General features: G+C 46.1%; 1 protein-coding gene across 1 annotated transcript in view; it reads right to left on the reverse strand.

Moving 5' to 3' along the window:
• Positions 1-2,266: 2,266 nt before the first annotated feature.
• The window catches only part of ZDHHC6 (zinc finger DHHC-type palmitoyltransferase 6), a 395,617-nt gene continuing 375,521 nt past the window's right edge, over positions 2,267-22,362 (reverse strand). Inside the window, exon 11 of the mRNA XM_069611791.1 lies at positions 2,267-2,909. Within this exon, the coding sequence (XP_069467892.1) occupies positions 2,806-2,909 (104 nt within the window). The 3' untranslated portion in view covers positions 2,267-2,805. The remainder of the gene's footprint in view (positions 2,910-22,362) is intronic.

A 22,362-nucleotide genomic window follows, 5' to 3' on the forward strand; every position in this document is an offset into this window, starting at 1 on the left:
CACCAATACGTTCACTCCAGAATCCTACAACTTTATCAGCTAGATTTGCTACCATTTCTCTCAGTTTCCCAAGCTCATCCAGGATCTCCTTAAGGTTATTGCCCTGTTTGTACTTACAATCACAGCTGTGCAACCCTTGAGGTAGTGCAGCTGAGGTATTGGCAGTGGTTATAGTCCAAATACCTTAGGTTTTTAAAGTTACATTTCTTGGAGCTTCCCGGTCGATAACCTAGTCTGTCCTAGTTAGGTGTTTCTTTATCAGGCCCCAGAAGAGTGACCACTTCTTCGAAAGAAGTATTTATTGGTTCTTTCCTTAGGGTCATTTCCCTTAAATCCCCCCCCCAATGCAGAGCACCTATTATAGAGGGGAATACCAGAGGCCACTTTAATAATTTCATGCGTCTCTGGCTGTGGGGTAATATCAAGTGGCTGCACCATCTAACACCCCCATATGAATGGGGGTGGTTACAGTCAAACCTATCTGAAGGGGTTCAATTAATTGTTCTACCCCTGGTTGTACATTTACCTCCATTACATTACTAGTAGGGGAACCCAATGATGTATAACTAGGCAATGGAATAAAGTAATTATTTCCCCCCTCCTGTCCCCTGCTGTTTACCACTCTTAACTTGCAAAGAGGATCCCCATCAGCGTCCAATTTCCTTACACATCGCGGAACTGTGTTCCTAAAATTTCCCAATGAGACACAATCCTCACCCACTTTCTCTATCATACTTTGCGCATTGATGTCCTCATCAGCAACAGCGCAATTAGTTCAGGTCGCCTTCGGAACCCCTCACCCCCCAATCTATATCGTACAACAAACCCTTGGTTTCTGAAATGAGCACATATACCTCCTTAACAAGCTCAAAAAGCTTGTACACCCTTTTAGGCTTAACCCTGGTGAAATGTAGAGAAAGTGCAAAAAGCACTAGCTCAATGAATGTCTTGTCACAAGCGTTAAGGCTAAAAATGTGCGCTGATCTCCATTGCAATGCGGGGGCAAGGCCATTTCACAAGGGCTATGGGCAGTCGTATTTGGTTATTGTGCTGGGCCTATAATTGTCAATGCCGGGACAATCACCACATTTTGAGCATCTAATAGACATGACATGAATTGTGTTTGTTCTTTCAATGGTGTAAATCAGGACATTGTGCCAGCTAGAAACCTATCCCTAGTCATTAAATCTGGGACTACAACCATCAAACCTGGTAACTGCTCCAGTAAGGGGACCAGTGCATTGTGGATAATTGCCCCCATGATGTGATTGGTAACGGAAGTATGCCATAAAGAAACTTAATGGGCTGAGCTGTCAAAGGCAAATATTCCCGAATGGCATCTTAGTTCAGTTCAACCCAGCCAGCAAGTCAGTAGACACTGTTTGAGAAGTAGTCTGTGTTACTGGTTGAAGAACGTCCTTCAGAGCAGCAGCCTACCCAAAGGAGCAGTGGCCACCTTTCCAGCAGAAATGAGAGAGCAGGTAAAGTTGGGAAATTAATTAACTGACCATAATGGAAAACAACCATGTGAGGCCTAAAAAAAGAAAAAAGAAACAAAATGTATTGCGAGAAGGTTGCATAATGTAAATGAACAGTAATCTGCTTACTGGAAACCTGCCATAATGTGCCAAATGGGCATAATGGAAACTGGCAATGAATTTAATATAAACAGATATTAATATGCAGGGTTGGGTCAAAGACATGGTGTAACCTATGTCCATTAATCAGGATCATGATGTGGTCCGTTTTAGGGTCTGTGAGTCCTTCCATCTGGCTCATGGCCTCCAGCTCGTGTGCAGAAGTCGCTTGGTGGGGGCGTATAACAGCAGTGCTGCAACCTGTGTCTGTGCTGCCATCCCACCCCTTTCCTTGCACCTACCTTTTTCTGTGCCGCACTCTGGGTTCCCTCCTTTTCTTCTCCCCTCTGCACCCCACGATGTGTGCTGCCAGCCTACTCCCCCCTCCATTCCATCTACCTATATCTGTGCCTTGTTCTGGATTATCCCGGTTTCTCCTCCTCCGCCGTCCACATTTCTCCTCTGCAATACTAGCAATGAGCAAGCATTTTTCTGTGGCCAAAATTAGCCCCCTTTACATGTCTCTCCCTCTCTGTGCCCAGTGCTTTTCGCACGGTGTGCAGTATGTACAGGCAGTCATACTGGAGTAATTGTACAATTGTTCAGCTACAAAGAACATGCCTTATTGTGTTCTTTGCCACCTCTGTTAAAACAATCTACATACAACAAAAAGCTCACAAAGAAAAGTGTACAGAAGACTTTTTATTATCTATTGACAAAATGTACAGTTCTTTAAAAGTTCTTCATAAGAAATTCACTCAGGAGACCAAACATTTGCCTCATTACTGACGAAGACCAGCAGCAAAGCCGGTCAGGAAACGCCCTAAAGTAAACCAAAAGCAAAACCTGAAGATTGAGACCGATTTAAATCAGACAGCAGCAAGCACCATTGCAAATGCCATATTGTTACAGAGATTTAAATTCCCTCAATTCAAATAAACCTTAAATAGATACAAAACTAAAACACATTTGAACATTGAAAATGGAGATCAGTAATAAAAGAAATGATAAATCTTGTGATAATAGTCCTGGGCTTTTTGAGGTTTTTCATAAAAATGTGTTTAAAGCATTGGAGATGGCACTGGAAACCGTCCTACCAGTAGAGAAGAAAAATGACAGGGATGGCACTGGTGAGATGGAAAACGCCTACTGATAAATGTCTTCAGTGAAAATATTCTTGGAATGGTTCATGGCCATTGTCCGGAAGAAATACTACCCAAACTAAGGGCTATCTTGTCTTCTTCTCTTCTTTGTGGGGGTTTTCAGAATCTGTGTCGTGCAAGCATTTTTCCACACACCTCCTGGGAAACCAACCTCGAACTCTGGTGCCAACTTTGTGAAGAAAAGAAAAAGAAAAAAAGCTTAAAATCAACTTAGACAAACAGCTGTAGCCCCTTCAAATAAATATTGCATGCAGGTCGATGGATGTAATATTCTCACAATTCACACTACACTTATGTAGGTTTGAAAACCTGATTAGCATAGGTTATATTCTCTTGCATTTGGATAGCGCCTAATGCCACAGGTTATGGCGTCTAACATTTTCAATAAAGTGAACTTTGTGAAACAGGAGCAGTGCAAGGGCTATTCGAGCTCAACTGCAAATTAGGACAGTTCCCGAACAACTATGCCCCTCCCTTTATTTATTTCTTTACACTTGTATAGCGCACAGTAGCCCTTAGGCATCGAGGCACTGTTACTTGAAAGGATCTTAGTTACAGGGTGGGAGCAGCAGAGATGGCTTTACACTTATACAGTGGGATGCCGTAAAAGCATTTCTGATGGTTGTATCTGCTTAGATTCACATGCTGTGCATAGGTCCGACATCCAGTGGTCACTGCGGAGTATTGCATTTTGTTTTTCGTAGTCGAAAAGGGGACGTCGACAAGGCGTGTCTGTAACACTATCCTTATAGTGACGTGCGTTGTACCCACAATCCCTCACGCATCGAGGTCCCTCTGTTTGTATTTTTTCTGCCCTTTGGGAGCCTTCTATACGTGAGTGAGTACAGAAAAGAGAGAGATGTAGAAAGATGTCTATGTTCCTTCCATCCGAGCGGGGAGGAAGGGTGGGCACATGTTAATCTAAGCAGATACAACCATCAGAAATGCTTTTACGGTAAGTAATGCATTGTCTTCTGATGTTTGTTAATCTGCTTAGAATCACATGCTGTGTATAGACTAGCGAGCAGTACCCGGAGTTGGCGGTGGGTTATGAGAAGGAACAGTAGAGAAAAGATGTCTTAATACTGCCTGTCCCACCTGGGAGTCAGATCTAGAGTGTGCATCTAGACCGTGGTGTTTTGTAAAGGTGTGCACAGAACTCCAGGTAGCCGCTTTGCAGATGGACTCAAAGGGAACATTTGCAATGAATGCTATGGATGCCCCAGTGCCTCGAGTAGAATGTGCTCTTGGCTTGAAGGGTAGTTCTCTCTTAGCAAGAGAGAAACAGAGAGTGATGCATTGAACAATCCATCTAGATATAGTGGACTTTGAGACTGCATCTCCTTCTCTTCCTGCTGCCACCGAGACAAAGAACTGATTAGTCTTTCTCAGTGGCCTGGTTATTTCCATGTAGAACATACCAGCTCTGCGTACATCCAGTGTATGCAGACTTTTTTCTCCCAAGTTGGGAGGGTTTTGAAAGAACGTTGGTAGTTCTATTGACTGCTTTACATGGAATTTCGAGATGAATTTCAGTGCAAACCTTGGGTGTGTGCGTAGAACCACCTTATCCTTGTGAACTGTTACGAAGGGGTCTAGAACAGAAAGAGCCTGTAGTTCACTTACTCTCCTAATGGAGGTGATAGCTATTAGAAAAGCAGTCTTAAGAGAGGTCCTTAAGAGTTGCCTTGTGCATGGGTTCAAATGGCGAGCCCATGAGTTTGGTAAGTACCACATTTAGGTCCCAACCGGGAGCTGGGTTAGCTATCGGAGGGTGTATTCTCTTTACCCCCTCCATGAAGGCCTTGATAACTGTGATCTTCCACCACGACACTAAGTTGGGAAGTGGTGTATGCAGAAAGTGCCGCCAGGTGGACTTTAATGGAATTGAACACTAAACCTGAATCCAATAAATGGGTCAGGTACAGAACAATTTGTGTGGGAGAGCAGTCAACCGGGTTGATGCTCTTTCCTCTACACCAGATGACAAACCTTCTCCACTTGCTAGAATAGCAGTGGCGAGTATTAGGTTTTCTGGCTTCCCTGAGGATGTCCATACATCTCTGCGGGAGTTGTAAGTGTCCAAATTCTATAGTCTCAGGAGCCAGGCTGCTAAGTTCATGGTCTGAGGGCATGGATGCAGTGTCCTGCGACAGCATGTTGTACGGGCAGGGAAGTTTCGCTGGGGGAGATAGAGACATCGCCATCAAGTGGGTGAACCATGGCTGCCGGGCCCACATAGGGGCCACTAGTATCATGGTGACTTGTTCCTGGTGCATCTTGTGCACAACTTTGTTGAGAAGGGGAGTCGGGGGGGAAAAGCGTAAACAAATTTCCCTGACCATTGAATCGACAGACCGTTCCCCCTTGGACTGGTTCTGGGGGTACCTGGAGGTGTAACTTTGGCATTGTGAGTTCTCCAGAGTTGCGAACAGGTCTATTTCGGGGAATCCCCATTGCGTGAAGACGTCTAAGACGATGTCCTCGTGCAATCGCCATTTGTACTCTTCGGGCAGGGGGAAGTCTCGGCTGAGTTCGTCTGCTAGCAGATTGAGTTCCCCTGGTACGTGTTGTGACAGTAGGAACATGTTGTGTCTGAGAGCCCACTTCCATATATTCTGGGACAGCTTGGACAGTCCTGGAGAGTGGGTGCCCCCCTGCTTGTTGATGTAGTACATGGCTGTGGTGCTGTCCAAGGACCATCACTGTCTCCCCTTGTAGGTGTTCTTGGAAGTCTTTTAGTGCTTTGAACACCGCCAGTAGCTCCAGTAGGTTTATGTGCTTGGATGCTACGCTCGGAGTCCACACTCCGTGAGCAGTCTGATGGGATGGGTGAGCCCCCCCATCCTGTGAGGGATGCGTCCGTGGTTAGAGTGGCCTCCACCGCGGGTGTGGCAAAAGGTATCCCTATTATCAGGTTTTCCTTTGTCCACCACCGTAGCGAGAGAACCAAGGCTTGCGAGACCACCACTAGATCATCCCATTGTCCGCTGGCCTGACACCACTGGCTGTTGAGCCACTCTTGCATTGGCCGCAGGCGCGCGTGAGGTACCAGATAAATACACAACGCCATCATTCCTACCAAGCGCATCGATTTGCGCACCGTCACCTCTCGACCTGCCACATATTGGGGGATCTGAAACAGCATGTTTTGGACCCTCTCGTTGGCGGGGAAGACGAGGCCGTCCTTTGTTCGAATTAGAGCCCCTAGGAATTGTTCGACTTGGATGGGGTCTAAGCTGGACTTCTTCTCGTTGATGGAGAATCCCAGCTGGAACAAAAGGTCTACAGTCTTTTGGGTGTTTGAGAAGCATGTCTCGTAAGAGTCCCCTGTTATGAGCCAGTCGTCGAGGTAAGGGTATACTGGGATGGATAACCTGCGCAGGTGGGCCACTGCCAGTACCTACGTGAATACCCTTGGAGCAGATGCTATGCCGAAGGATAGCACTCTGAACTGGTAGTGTTTGCCCTCTATCATGAACCTGAGGTATTTTCTGTGCGCTGGCAACATTAAAATATGAAAGTATGCATCTTTCATGTCCAATGTTGTCATGTAATCTCCCTGTGATAGCAGTGGGATCACCTCCTGTAAGGTCACCATACGAAACTTTTGGGGTTTGACAAACTTGTTCACTGGGCGCAGATCTATTACAGGGCGCATGGTTAGATCCTTTTTGGGTACAAGGAGGTACACTGAATAAATACCTTCCGTTACCTGAGATAGAGGCACGACCTCTATGGCTCCTTTTTCCAGCAGTTGGTCCACTTCTTGGAGAAGGACGGCGAGGTGTTCTGGTGTCATGCAGCGTCCCCTCGGGGGTCTGTATGTTGGGGAACTGTTGAACTCTATACAGTAGCCACGGGCTACGGTGGAAAGTACCCAGCGGTCTGATGTTATTCCCTCCCATGCTGGAAGAAAGGATGTTAACCGGCCCCCGACAGGCGTTGCATGGGAGGGGACGCGAATCTTCGCGTCACTTGGTGGTGTTGGTGGCTTGGGAGCCTCTGGGGGTGGACCCCCCGCCTCTCCCTTTGCCACGGCGTTGACCCCTCTGATTGTACTGGCCACTATTTCCTTGGTAGTTGCTGGCAGAATACTGTTGTCGGTTTTGTTGCTGGCGTTGGCCACGAAAAAAGCACTCATTACCAAATCCCCGCCTGTTAGGGGGTTTAGAAATTTGGTCTAAGGTCTTTATTGTGTCAAATTCTTTCTTCGCATTCTCCAGCGCGTCATTAACTGCTTTCCCAAAGAGGTTGGACTCCTCTATGGGCTTATTAATAAGGGACGCTTGTGTTTCTGCCTTAAACCCGGAATTGCGAAGCCAGACGTGACGCTTCAGCAAAATTCCTTGTACCAAAGTGCGGCCAGCCGTCTCTGCTGCATCGAGGGTATTCTTGACGATGCTTTGATTGACCAGAGAGCCCTCGTTCACTGTAGCCAGCAAACGAGTTCTTAGGAGTTCGGGAGCTTCTTCAATGTCCTGTTTAAGCTTTTCCCATTGAGCATCAGCGTAGCTTGCCAATACTGTATTATTGGCAATTCTGGTAGAGAATGCTGCCGAGGTGGTGATTCTCTTGGCTAGGGCATAAAGTTTCTTCCCCTCTTTATCTGGGGGTGCCTCACTGGTAGATAGTGGGACTCTGGCCCTTTTCCTGGTGTTGGTCACGACCAGGGAGTCCGGGATTGAGTGACCCTTAATATACAATGGGTCTGATTGAGATGGAGAGAACAGTTTCTCAATCCTCGGATTGACCCCTCTCACCAGTGCAGGAGTGGACAGAGAAGGGGTAATACGTCTCTTAACTGAGGCGAGGATGGGGATAGTTTGGCTAGTGGGGGGGTTTTCTTTGATAATCCTCTCCACAAAATCGGTGTCTGGGGAGACATCCCCAGTTTCAATTTCAAAATGTGCTGCTGCCTTCTTCAGCAGTGCATTGAAGGTGGGTTGATCATCAACAGGCGAAGGGTTCCTGACTGGTGTAGTTTCAGTAGACCTGATGACTATACTGCTACTGCCTGTGTCTGTAGACCTAGCTGGTGACTGCCGGAGATATGGGTCGCCCTCGCCTGTGTCCTCCTGGAATCCCTCCTCACCTAGGTTAGTGCCCTCGTGAAACCCTCCCTCTTCTTGTTGGTCTTCAACATCGGTGAACTCATCTTCCTCCTGGAAGAGGGTGTCTTCCTCAGTGAGGTCGTAAGAGTATATGTCCTCCTGTATGGGGTTATAAAACTTCTGGTATTTAGCCCTTGGATTCTCCAGGGGTGCCTCCCTTGGTCTCTTGGGTGCCCGGTCTTCTGGGATGGACATGAACCGGTCTAGTTTATCCATACAGGTCTGGAACCTTTCAAAGGTCCACTGAGGTCGGCCAGGATGGTCTGGGAATGAAAAAGGAGTTTCTTCCTTCTGTAGTCGTCTGGTTCTGTCCCATAACGTCGAAGAAAGTGAGCCTTCGCCTTCTGAGTAGCCTTCTCGCTGGCTAGGGCCTTCCGTCAGCGTCGGGAACTGGCCTGATCTGTTTTCCGGCACTTTCGGCGTATCTTTGGCCTTGTGCGCGGTTTTCGGCGTCTCACTCGCCGTACGTCTCTGGCCGTCTTTAGATGCTATGTGCGCGAGGCTTTCGGCGATCATTCTCTCTTCCCAGGTCGCGCTATGTAACGTTGAGTCCTTGCTCGTCGAGTCCTTGCTCGTCGAGTCCTTGCTGGCAACGTGAGCGCTCTCACGATGCACGTCGCCTGAGGTTTTGGTGTTAGCGCCCTTATTTTTAGAATGCCCAGTCGCCTGTCGCGGAGGCGGTGGCGGGGAGTGCTGACGACCCTTACGGTCGGTGGAAGACGCCGGTGGGCCTGGCGCCCCCGTTGGCGCTATGGCTGCCTTAGTCTTCGACCAATGCGTGCCGGGGGGTATGTGCTTTGGTGTTTTTCCGTGTGCGTCCTTGTCGCCGGGGTGTTCATCCCCATAAGCTGGGCGTGAGCTGGGCTTGTCGGGGCCGGGGACGGACGAGGAGCGTGAACGCTTCTTTGAGAGGTCTACAACCTCCGTTACGGGGGCCGTGTAGTCACTGTCCTCGTCACATTCGGCGGCGGCGGGCGAGGAGTCAGGCCTAGACATGGCGTAGGCCGCCCACCTTTTGACCCTCCGGTCTTAGAGTTTTGGGCTTTAGTAATTTACAGGCCGCACAGCCGTCCTCCTGGTGATCGAAGGGTAAGCAACGGTTGCACCGTTTGTGCTTATCCTTCCAGGTATATTTACCCTTGCAAAGCGGGCAAAACCTAAATGGCGTCCTCTCCATAGCTGAGGGCAAGAAGTGTGACTACGACCTCGAAAGAGAGGGAGGGGAAAGAGAAAGGCATTCTTAAAGTGAAAGAAAGACGACACAATCCCACTCTCCCTACTGTGTAGGGCTGGCGAGGCCAGGCCACGTGTTCGGCAGCCCGAAGGATCCCCTCCGCTCGTCCTTCCGTCGAAGATCTTGCTCGGCGGAGAAACAGCTCTGCGTCGAGGGAGGGATCTACGTTATTGATATTAATAACAAACGACCAAAGGTCGAATAAACTATTTAGCTGGTGATCTTGGCATAAGTCGAGTGAAAAGCACTGTTTTCAAGGCTTTCCGGAAAGCATTGAGGGATGTCTCGCCTCGAAGGGTAGGGGGTAGGGCATTCCAGTGCGAGGTAAGGGAAGCTGGTGCCACCTGCCTTGGATCTCCTTACCAAGGGTACACAAAGCATGTTAGCATAGGGTGTTCTGGTTGGTCTTGCAGAAGTATGCATGAATCCTTTGCGCAAGCTAATCCGGTGCGGAGAGGTGGATGCACTTGTGAGTCAGTGTCAGGGCTTTGAATATGATTCTCTCTTTTATTGAGAGCCAGTGGGCTGTTTTCCTGGCGCCTGAAATGTGCTCTCTTTTAGATATGCTTTGGGCTGCGCGGAGCGTGTTGTTCTGGATGACTTGTAGTCTATGCAGGTTTTTTGAGGAGGTCCCAAGGAAGAGTACATTGCAGTAGTCTAGCCTAGAGCCAGTGATGGCTCTGGTTATGTTGGTGCAGTGTTCTTTGGAGAGAAATGGCCTGGCTGCGTTAGTTTGGCGTGGTAAGCTGCAGAAGCAGCGATGGCACAGACTTGTCTATTCATGGACAGATTAGAGTCAAGATAGACTCCGAGGGTTTTGACCGAGTCTGAGACAGGGATTTTTATGGAATCAATGGTGAAGTAGCTAAACTGTATGTCAAGGTTATCGAGTGTGCTGGGGGAGCCTACCAGTAGAAGTTCAGTCTTGTCCGAGTTAAGGCATAGTCCGTTGGCTGCCATCCAAGTCTCGGATGGTGGTGTAAATGTAGTTGAGAGTAGTGGAGTCTTTGTCATAGTTAGCAGTGAGGAGGATTTGTGTATCATCTGCGTAGTTTGTGTAGGAGATACCCATTGCGACAAGGATGAGATAGAGTGGGTGAGTAAAGATGTTGTAGAGGGTAGGTGAGAGGCAGGAGCCTTGGGGAACTCCACAAAGCATGATGGTGGGTGATGCGGAGGCCAGGTCGGAGAACACTTGCGTAGTTCTGTCTTGTAGGAAGGAGGTGATCCAGGTAGTGGCGTCAGGTGACAATCTAGCTGTGGAAGAGAGGTGGTGGCATAGGACCTTATGGTCTATGAGGTCAAATGCCGCAGAGAGATCAAGGAGTAAGAGTAGGGTGGGTTTGCCTGGGTCTCTGGCATCGTCCATCTAATTTTTTAAGTCAAGTAAGGCGGTTTCAGTGTTATGCTTAGGTCGAAAGCCAGATTTGCGTAGTCCTAGTAGCTTGTTTTCCTCGAAGTGTTGCACCTGCAGGTAGGCTGCTTTGTCCAGTATCTTGAGTAAGGGACAGTGGCGATAGGCCTGTAGTTGTTGGGAGATGGTAGAGTCAAGTGTGGGTTTTTTCAGAAAGGGGCAGACCCAGGTTTCCTTGAGGCAGGAGGGGACTTTTCCTGAGGCAAATGAGGCGTTGACAAAGGCAGTCAGGAAAAGTCCCTCAACCCGATGCTAGACTCCCACCAGACTAACAACGAACACCCTGGCAAGCAATCCAGATTTGAATAGTTATTGCAACCTCTGTACAACAAAACCCTTCTACCACATGATCTCTTTGGAGGAAGGAGAAACACAAGATGATTAATGCTTACCAACTCCGCTCTAATCCCACAGGGGGCCCATGTTAACTTTTGGTAGGCTCCACAGGGTTCAGGGCAGTATCCCAGTTGGGGGTGCATCTTCAGGAGAGCCCCCAACTCAGAAAAAAGCAATCCAATGGAAAACCAAATTCATCTAAAACGGAGCAGGAACCCGTTGGGAGACCTCCAGAAAGCAGAATCTCGAACCAATGTTCCAATAACTGGTTGGTAAATCCCACCCAACAAGGCTACCCTTTGCTGAAGGCAAAAAACTAATCTTTGAAATAATATGCCATTGTGGTGCGTAATGGTTAATTTCAGTACGTCTCAACAGATTACAGCTGTTGGGAGTCACCAAGGAGATGGAAAACACCAATGTAGCCCTAGAGTATCCTCACTTGACGTAGATCCCCGGAATCCACCCCCACCTTGTTCATTTGTAGTTGCTCCTCTTGCCCTGCACTCCCCTTCCCACCCTAGCACTTCGCATTTTGCACAAACCAGCACTCCGCCTCCCATGTCTTTGCACTTCTTTTTTCTGCACTTAGACGATCGGAATGTCACAAGGCCTACAAGGACCGTCATTGTTTTCTTTCGCCCTTGTACAACCGTGCCCCCGCTATTTTTGTTTGTGGCGCTTTAAAACTATTAGTTGTATAGGCGCCTTACAAATATCCATTAAATAAATTAAAATGGCCCGGTCGTAACACCCCAACCTAAACCCCAGATGGCCAGGGACACAGCCCTTGAAAACCCTCTAGTGGTACAAACGTGATACCTATTCATCCGAAAGGCTGCAGAAAAAGGTCTCCAGTGTTCCCTCTAAGCTGTGCGCATGTGCGAATGCCCAGCTTCCTTCTGGGTGCTGCTCAGAAGATTTTTAGCAGCGCACACAGACAATTCTCACCTATTCAAAAATATTTAATAAAGCACAAGCCACAGCATTTAATTGAAATTTTCCTTCTCTTAAAATAAGCAACTAGTTTTGATGTTCTGCTAATTTGCACTACACTACTATGCAAGGGTGACCGTAAACACCTAAAATCCCTAACAGCAAAATACACAACATAAGAGGTTTAAAACTAATATGAAGAACTGGTTCCATGAACAGAAGAATCTAACCAAGATATGCCTGCACACATTACCCAAATAATGTACCCTCCCCACCTACGACTCCTAAGCTAGATTCCACCACACTTTGACCGTATGACTAACTTCTGCCCCAGAGCACATTAAGACAGCACCGGACAACCTGGACTACTCCCTCTCTTGGCTCTGCGAAAGGTTAGCAGACGTGTACCAACATCCACTTTTATGTTTGTTGTAATATGAATGATATGAATAACATTCATGTGCTAGAATTTCCATTACTTATTGTGCCTTACTAAAAGCGTCACCCACACGATACAATCAAACTACCAGCTAAAATATCAGATACTGACTAAGTAAGCAGGATACCTGGATTTGTAACCTTATCCCATACTTCCTCCTCTTTGTACATATGTCACACAAGTGCTTTGAAGCGGCCCCCTTGCAAGTTAACACATAAAACTCAAATATTAATTTGCCCTGCAAGAATTTTGAGAAGACAAATGTGATGCTCAGCGTCTCCTACTTCAGCATTACTCTAAGTAGAGAGCAACATTGCAATATCATTTACTTTGCCTACAAGGGATAACGGGTATGGACTATGCATGGCATTACTCGTCCATAGTATCAGGACACCGGATATTCAGACATGAGAATGCTTTTTACATAATCTGCCTCGTTTCCAAGTTTTCAGAGTTCCTTTGGGCACAGACAGTCACATTGTATGGTAACTCGCTGCTATGTAAAAACAGTTTCACCGAGCAATGTGTAATCCTACACAATGATATAAGGGTGGGGTACGTTGCAAATAATCTTATATGCGCTGCAAAAGAATTGCATACATGCAGAGTCATGACATTCTTCAAATACACATAATATGTTGAGGCATTAAGTTTGCCTTGCTTGCAAAGTATTGTGGGTCTGCAAATATTCCAATGCTCTATCAACTAGCATTGGAGGCAAGCACAGGGGCCGGGGAAGGGTATGGGCAGAAGAACACATGTCATCACGCCTTGTGGGTGGTGAACAAAGCAGCACATTTCAAAAACCATGTCAGCAGTTTCGGCAGTACACCAAAGAAAATGTGTTGCTTGTTTGCTAAAGTATAGGGAATTCTAGTACCCGTCTAGACAACAGCACCTTCGTTTTCTTTCCATGCTCAGCTTCTGAGGTCTTTTCAATATAACCATGTGCTCTGTATAGTCTCTAGAATCTCCCTGCATCCTATTTAACTCATAACAAAGAATTACAGAAGAGGGATCCATAGTTACACACAAAGGGACTCATTCTGTTCTATCTCTTGAGATTTAATGCTATTAACTTAAAAGGCATATATATGTGATTTTCTTAAATAGTGATCCATAATAAACCTCAATAAAGCTCTTGTTTAATTTATCTAGGCTCTGGTGCGGAAGGGTGGGCAACACTATAGACTACATTATGTACCCTGTCATATCACTTTCTATGTCAGGGTTACAAGCAAGGCTCTAATCACATTTTGCTCCCTACTTGCAGGCACATGATTTTTCAGGGTGTAAAAAAGCAATTAGCTTTGCCAATAGGGATACTTTCTGCTTATTAAAAGTGTTTCCTCCCCTTAAAATTCCTGTTGAGTTCAGGCATTAATATTATTAGAGTTCCTTCCCATTCCACTGCTCTAATGGACATTAATTCAAAAAAATATCAGTGGAGCTTTGTGGGTTGAAGAAACAAAACGTTAATTGTTTCTTGTTTTTGTTGGGCACATTTCCATATTTAGGGAGTACACATGGATGGTGTTTGTGTCTCCTAGCTGTAAGGCTGGTGTTATCACTACCCAAAGGACAACCTAATGTGGATAGAAAGCAGAGGCACAGGAATATTTGATCATCATATTCTGAGGTGCAGTTATTCTGATGCAATTCTCATCCTTACACACATTATTAGAAGCATGTTCTCCTGGCCCTTGAATTACTTCATTAAAGTAGCACTTCAACTCCTATCAGCATGATTTTGACACATTGCTTTTAATTGACATTAATCCACCGGCAAATGTATCCTGTCTGAATTTCTTGACAGCGACATCAATTTATGACGAGAGATGTGTGTTTTGTATTACGCATGAGGGATTTTCCAGTGGCATAAAACGTTTGCAAGGTACAGTGGCAGATGTTGAAGTCTTGGACTGGTTGATGCGTTTTCTGTTTAATCACATATGACATATTCCATTTTAGCCTATGTGTTTGTAAAAAAGTATTGTAAGATTTGTCAAGAATTGGAATGACAGGGAAGAGGAAATTCCTTTCCAAACTCTCTTCTGCGAAGGTAGTTCACTAAATACGCATGCTCAGAAAGTGGCATACCTCATTCGTCAGTTGCGCACATGGAAAATAATGTGCGCACAACAGCAAACCAGTTCCGCACATAGAGAAAAATAATTAGAGGGAACATTGGTCTCCACCCCTTGACAGGAGTATGTCTGATTGCAAGACTCAGACTAAATGTGGAGTCAACCACCAGAGCAACTGGATCAACATTTCTTCATAACAAACCCGCTACATAGTACAAGGAACGTGCCAATGACACCCAGAATCATGTGAACGAACTACCTTGCGGTTCCCAAACGCTACAGAGCATTACATCATTGCAGATTATAGCATTTGCCAAGTTGGCTACTATCCCTGCTTAACAAACCTTCAGTGCCTTACTGCCACAAGACTACATATGTAATCATCAGGCCATCATTACCACTTGTAAACTACAGAGCAAAATGTGCCCCTTTAGAACATTGGCCTACACAAAAGACACAGTATATACAAATGAGGGGTTACTGGGATAAACTGTTAACCAGGAGACTACAAGGCTTTACTGGGAGGACACCCATGATAATACATGGTCTGTTGTAGTGAACAGCTTGGATGATGCAGGGCCTTCTAGACACAGATCAGGAGGCCCGGATAGAGAGCATCATAGAATTCAGCCTGAATCTATGAATATGTAAGAGAAGGCGCCGGGGTGAAATACAAAAGCCGTCTGATGATACAGAACATCTTCACTGTTTGGAAAAAGGGGGGTGGGTCACATGCAGCAAAACTAAGAATCCAAAATGATGTACGACATGAAGGCCACCACAATCATTTGGCATTCCAGACTGAAGTTTGTCAAACAACTTTGAAATAAGGAATACTGAAGGAAAAAATGTGCACCATTTGTGAGGGGACAAGTCCTCCAAATATGACCCTTCTCTGCTGCCCAGGAGGCTAAGTGGTTGCAGTTTGTGCTCTTCATGGCAAACCGACCCCTCTTTAGTTACTCACACTTACAAAAGTGGAATGCCATTATTTCATTGGGCAATGAACTGCATACATCCATCCAATGCCAACCTCTATAGCCACCCAACATTGGGGTAAGGGTACCTATTGCTTGCTGACCTAAAATAATATTGTAGAATTGTCAGTGTAGATCAAGAGCATTGGCTGGAACAAAATTACTAGCCATAATTTAGGCATGTTGATCGTAACACAATTAGGTCCCCAGCCATCTGCAGAAGGATCTCAATCCACAAGTGAAGTTAAGCAAATGGCGGTTCTGTGACGTGTACCACCATTCTAAATCTACACCCGTATAAGATTGGCACACGCAGCGATTTGAAGTTCAGGACAAAAGCACCCATGTATTCTGTATTCAAAGTAGAGTATGTGAATCTCCTTAAAATAGGAAGCCATCAAGCCAAGTGTAAAGATACCGGTGGGGGGTGCCTGTACTTCTGCTCTCTATATGGTAGAGGAGAGGCACAGAGGACCCCAGCCAAGATTCTCTATTCGGTAGCAATGGACGAGCAATCGAGGCCTAGCTTCGCAGGAGGTGATGCAGACTGGTTCTTAAGTACATTGTAGTCCCCCGAGCCCCCACAAAGGAATGTCCACACACTATTACTGAAAACACAGTCTTTATATAATTTTTAAAGGTATGTACACGATCACAATAACGCACTTTGTATCAAATCTCATTAAAGTGCATCAACTATACGGTTAAAATGTCACACAGATCAATAACGAGGAAACCAGCAATAGAGATAGGAAGGAAAGCAAGATGGTTGACACAATTGGCAGACTACTGGCCCAGCTACCTAGACACAGTTCTGTGTGGAGATCCCCCAACCTGGGCAACCAGTAAAATAAAGATAAAAGCACAAGCCCAGTCCATATATTGATCAATAGTCTTATTTCCTCCTATAATGTTTTCACCCCCCCCAATGTATCGGGTGGAGTAGAGTTCTTCGAAGACGAATCGAGGGATCCTTCTCGAGTGACCCCCTTTCAAGCAGGAGTCACGGATCGTCGAGAGGCGACGAAGGAGAACTTGGCGTCGACGATGTCGATAGTTCGAGGGTGCCGAGACCACGGCGTCGATCCAGGCGGTGCTCGTCGGCGACGTCCTGCGAGGATGAGGTGTGCAGGGCACCTCGCGATTGATTGTTCAGGACCGCAAAGAGTTTCATAAGGACTGTGGCCCAGCAAGGGCGCCGAGTCGTCGAAATCTTTGTGGCCTTCAGGTGGCAGGAAACCCATCGGCGGATTCTCGTCGGCGGCCTTGACTCTCTCCGGCAGGATAAAGCGGTCGTCGGTGCAGATAAGGGAGTCCTTCGATTTAAATGTTCTTAGGCAAAGGAGCGGGCGGCTCCCGTCGGCGGCGGCACGGCGTCAATCGGTCCCCGCGTCTGGGCAACACAACTTCGACGGCCTCCAGCGGTTACACAAACCTGCGAACCCTGGTCGACGGCAATGGACTTCATCAGCGGCGAAGTCCGGGTGCTTCACTTTGTTCTCCTCAGCGGTCTCAGGTCAGCAGCCTTTCGAGGCTCTGACTTTCAGGGAGCTTCGGCGAAGGTTAGCGGTGCTCGATGGTCCCTCGGAGCACAGAAAGAGGGCGCCTTACCAGGTCCTCTCTCGGATCAGTCTTCGACGAATTCGGCAGCTTTCAGATCAGGTCAAAGCAAATGCAACAGCAAGTCGTCTTCTTCCAGCTGGGCATCGAGGATCAGCAGTTCCAGTTACTCTTCAAGTGTAGACACAGCTTCTGAACAATTTCCAGTGGTGAGAGGTCCCCAGATATACTATCCTGTCTCTCATCCACACTGCTGGCTCACACTCCGCAGCCAATCATACAGAAGGGCATTCATGCAGTCAATCAGCCAATCAGGCACACAGTGCATTCAGGCCACCCTCCTCCCTCTCAGACACTCACAACAAGGAATGTGGATTGGGACAAGTACCCAGCCATTCAACAAAACACACTACATTCAGGCCAGTTTCGGGCAGGGCTGCCTCAGTCTTTGTCTCTCATACCAGAAACCAGACAACCACAACAAGAAGTGCATATTGGTCACACACCCCATTCACCCAGGTCCCACCCACAACACACATTCACTGGGAAGGCTCCAGCCAGTCTGGACTGGACTTCACAACACCACCATATTTGGAATTTCCACCCAACAGCCAGTCAGGGGGAAGGGACAGTCGGGGCTTCCCAGGACTTTGGGAAAACAAGGTAACAGGCAATAGAAAGCAAGAGGCCACAGGGGCCATCTTGTTTTCCATCAGGAATCAACTGATTCCAATGGCAGGGCCTGGGTATCCCAAAATGGCGGATACTCCGAGCACCCGTCACATTCAGCATGGAGCTGCCACCAGCCCATACCCTGCTCTGTGGGCCACCCACAGGTGCCCAAAAACACTAGGGGCACAGGGTTGTACCCCCACCCGTGGGTGCCGTAAGAGTATCCCATGGGTCTGTTCACCAAACCAAAAGAGCTGCACCGCCAGGAGTCCCACATGAACTCCTGTGTGGAAAACACGACAGAACACACGATAAAAAGGCAGTAAAGGACAAGGATACGGAGGCCCTGTCCCTCCGATGCATTTCCAGCATCACAGCAAGGGCCCTGCGAGACCACAAGGGAATACCGAGAGAGAACCTACCAAGGGATCCTACTTTCTATTCGGAAAGGTGGATAATAGTGGAAGCCAACCTCCACACCCATAGCCAGCGAGCTCTCAATGCATGATATTCACTGGCAAGAGACCATCCGAAGCAACAGCAAGGCTATCAATTGGTGTATGGGGATGCCAGGCTCTATAAGGGGAAGCACTCACCAAGTGTCACAGAAGACATGAAAGTGCCTTTACCCTTAATTGTTGCACCGCTACTACCAAAGTTGGGAAAGATCAAATAAAAGGGTTTGTATGAACAGGCTACTGCGCCAGTCACAAACCAGAAATACTTTCCATTTGGCTTGCAGGTTAGAATATTGAAACATGCACCTTCCGATTCAGAGAGCATAGGCAGCCCTTATACTAAGGAGAACATTGAATCTCTGCTAGAGTGAGCATTTTGTACAAATCATTTGAGTGTAATAGACAATTGTGAAATGGACAAATACTACAATTGTGTATTACGCATGCCAGAAAGTAAGGCAGTTACATGTCTTTATACCAAAATATTTTATAAAGAATTAACATATCAAATACTTTATAACGAATATTCTTTTGAGAGAATGCACTTTTGTTTTTGGGCAGTTCCCCTCCCAATCCCGTTTCCCACCCCTAAAAACCGCCCCAACCGTTTTACCAAAAATATTTAACCCTTTACCCCATCCCTAAATGGATTCTCTATAAAAAATGTTTGTTATAAAATATTCAATATAAAGACTGCATACCAAATAAAATTTATGCTAGGTTACAACTGTATTACTAGGCATCAGCTAGGCTACCATGACTATTGCTAGCTAGGAAGAATAACTTCTGTGATTTTACGTGATAGTGTCGAAAAAGAAGTGCCTTACTTTTCACTTTAGCAGACATGTTTCTTTATTTCTTAAGCTCTAAAATAGTAGAAGAGGCTTGCGATTCCTGGCGATATGCTGAGTTTAGCAACCTTATATCAGAAAAGAGTAAATGGGTTGTTTTCCATTTCTTTAGATACGGACAGGTGCATAATTACTCTTACTATAAAGGTGGCGGCCCACTTGGAGCAAGTGCAAGACGACATCACTCAAGTAAACATTGCCAATCTTCTTATAGATGCTTTCATTGTTAGAGCATACCATGCAATGGATAAAATGGCCATTTAAAGAAAGTGCATGATACATTCTCTTCCAAGTCCAAGTGGGGATCGTTTTCAGGAATTCTGCACACTAGTAACAGGCCAGTAAGAAAGTTCAGAGTTAAGCACTTGCCTCAGTTACTTCTGCAAACGGTGGTCAAAGGTTTCAATCTCATGGGACCAACCCACCTCTTCACCCTTCAGAGCTTAATATATAGAGTAGTAAATTGGGTCATACTAACCCCCTATTACAGTCCTAGAAGGCTGAAAACAAAAAACGTGATGCATAAAATTGTTAACATATGTAAGGAAAGTGTGTCAATTTGCAACTTTCTTTCGTGAACATCAATGGTATCTCCAGATTATATAATTTAGCAAAGCAGAATTAACCATTCTTAAGAATTTGGGCACCAATAAGAAACTCATTCAACAGGTGGACAAAGGGGGTGTCATAGTGTTCATGAATCGAGAAGACCATTATTGGCTGATGAAAACAGCTACATTAAAATCACAAGATACCAGCAATAGACTGTCTAAAATCATTAGTGCGAAAGTGGAGAAAGCAGTGGCAATGCCGCTTATCAGTAAACAGGAAGGGGAGTATTTAGTTGAGGAAAATTGAAGGGTACCCATCTTCTATACCTTGCCTAAAATACATAAGAGTCTAGAAAACCCGCCTGTTATACCCATCGTCTCTGGGATCAACTCTGTGTTGAAGACTGTCTAAATTGGTGGACTTTTTTTTAGACCATTTTTTTTATTCCCAACATGAAGAGTTTTGTGCAGGACACGAGAATGCCATAAATAAAATAGAAGGATTGGAATTTGAGCCTACCAAGAACCTCCTCATTTGCCTAGACATTCAGGCCATTTACACCAATATTCCACAGCACGCTACGTTGGAAGTAGTGGAGGAAATCCTTTTGAAACGCAGTGAAAACCATTAATTTTGTGGTGTACAGAAATGGCCCTTAATAATTTGTTTCAATTTATGGGCCAGTTCCTTATGCAGATAGTGTTACGTTCACCTGATATCCCCGGAGGCGTCTTGAAGGCTCCGAGATCTGGAACCCTGGATGCGTAGTTGCCCAGTGCTAAATAATGAATATTAGTTATTTGTAGGGTGAGTTATCCGTCCTGCGTTTCTTGTGCAGCGGCTCTTGACGTTTGTTGGCGAACTGCCCGAGTTGCTTCACTGGTGCAATACGCCTTCCTTGGGCCCAGGCCTGCTGTGACCCCAGATCTGCTGGTAGGCAGGTAGGTTTGTTAATTCCAAGTCTTAGTTCTGTTTATGATGGGAATTCGTTAAGGTCTTCATCTCCTTTTCAGGTGCAAAGGTCTTGATGCTGGCGTGCCGGATGGAGAGGCACGTTTCTAGGTATGAGAAAGCGTGAAGCGCAGCACATTTATTGTCTTTTAAAGCTAACCTGTGTTTTCTTCTCCTCAGAGGCCACTGTGGTGCTACGAGTGGATGAGAGCGCGATGAAAAACATGCCCCCAGAATCCGTTAAGGTAAGTACAGCGCTGTGCGGTTGTTTAATATGGAAAGCGAACCTGAATATGTCGCTTTTCCTTTGCGGATGTTGCTGTGGTGCTCCAGATGGAAGCATGGCATAGCGCGATGGAATTCAGGTAAAACTGTTGGAATTCGATGTTTTGGAAGTGCGGGTTCTAATATTGTTTTTCCCTTTATCATTATTGCAGGACGCAATGTTCGAACAGCAGCTGTGGTAGCAGTTCGCTGGAAGTCCTTAAGCTAGTACTCACAGGTGAGTGATGTTTCTTCTTCTCTCGGTTTCCACAGATTGCAGCCCAGTTGAGATGCTGAGTGCTGGCTGGTGTTTTCTCAGGTAAGACAGAATCAGCTTGTTCTTGCAGGATTACAGGAAGATGCTGGAGACCAGGAGCTGGACACGTTGAGCGTCACGCTGCTGGTTGCAGAATAACACGAAGCGTGTTCTGCAGTCAGGGTGTGGTTTATATAGCCCAGGGAAAGTAGTTCCAGGCCTGCCACACTCAAAACACTAGACTGCATGGCTTGGTTCTTAGAACTAGACTGTGTGGGTACTTTCTTGTTGGATTTAAAGGCCCATGTACATAAATGGGACCTAGTTTGAACAGCACTTCCTTCCTACATATGAGCCTGGTGCCAAAGGCGCCCGGACTGGCTCCAGGAGCCCTTTTGCAGTGGTTTTAAGGCCCTCAGGGTTCTGGTGGGAGCCTGCTTGTGGCACAACTTGTGCCCCCTCACAGTGGTCATGACAGCAGAAAGCACTGCCATGGGTTCAGCAATGGCCCCTAATATGGCCAATCTATACATACACTTTTGAACAAATTATATATTCAGATCTTAATCCCTTCAAAGAAAAACTAATCAAGTGGCTACGGTATATAGACGAAATCTTTGTAATATGGACGGGAGACCTGAGGGAGGCCAATGAGTTTGTGACCTGGCTCAATGGCCAGAATAGAGATCTGAAAATCATGGCACAAATGAGCAATTCAGAGGTTAACTACCTAGACATCACAATATATAAGGACAGTGGTTACTTATTAGTGAAGCCTTACCCTAAGAACACGGATAAGAATGCGCTACTGCACTACTCATATGTGCCATTTTAGGAATAACTTGCCATTTGGACAGTTCTTGCTCTTGAAAGAGATAGCAGTACAAGAGATTTGTATGCAGAAGGGGCAAAGATGTTGACAAATTGATAAATCGAGGCTATCCGAGAAAACTGGTCAAGCAAACGGCTAAAAAAGCATTCAACAACAGGGAGGGCTTGTTGGAACAGTTCTTTGACTGGGAAGACCAAGGAAAATATACTCCTTTGGGTGCTTGTCAGTACATTTAGCAATTTATCTTACAAAATTAAAGGGATAATTAATAAGAACTGGACGAAAGTTATGAGCAAAACCATACCGCCACCTTTGATAGCTTTTAAGAAAAGTACTAATTCGCAATATGGTGATGAGAAATGACATCTAGAGGGATATTGCAAACATGGACTCCCTACAGGGCGCACTTTGGGGCACACCACATGTGGTGGGACACCACCCCTGTGATAATTGCATAACGTGAAGACAGAATAAAAAAACAATGTCTGTGAACCTGGAGCTCTCGAGGGACTGGGTGCTCAAGGAACACACTAATTGTAATACATAAAATGTGATCTATATGATTACTTATCCATGTGCACTTATCTATATTGGAAAAACGAACCGAAAATGTAAAACCAGAATGAACATAAGTGTTGTGTGAAGCATAAGATCGAATTGGCCACATTGGTGAAACATTCTATAGAGAA

Source organism: Ambystoma mexicanum, chromosome 8, assembly GCF_040938575.1.
Source record: "Ambystoma mexicanum isolate Mex_15411 chromosome 8, UKY_AmexF1_1, whole genome shotgun sequence".
Lineage (NCBI taxonomy): Eukaryota > Metazoa > Chordata > Amphibia > Caudata > Ambystomatidae > Ambystoma > Ambystoma mexicanum.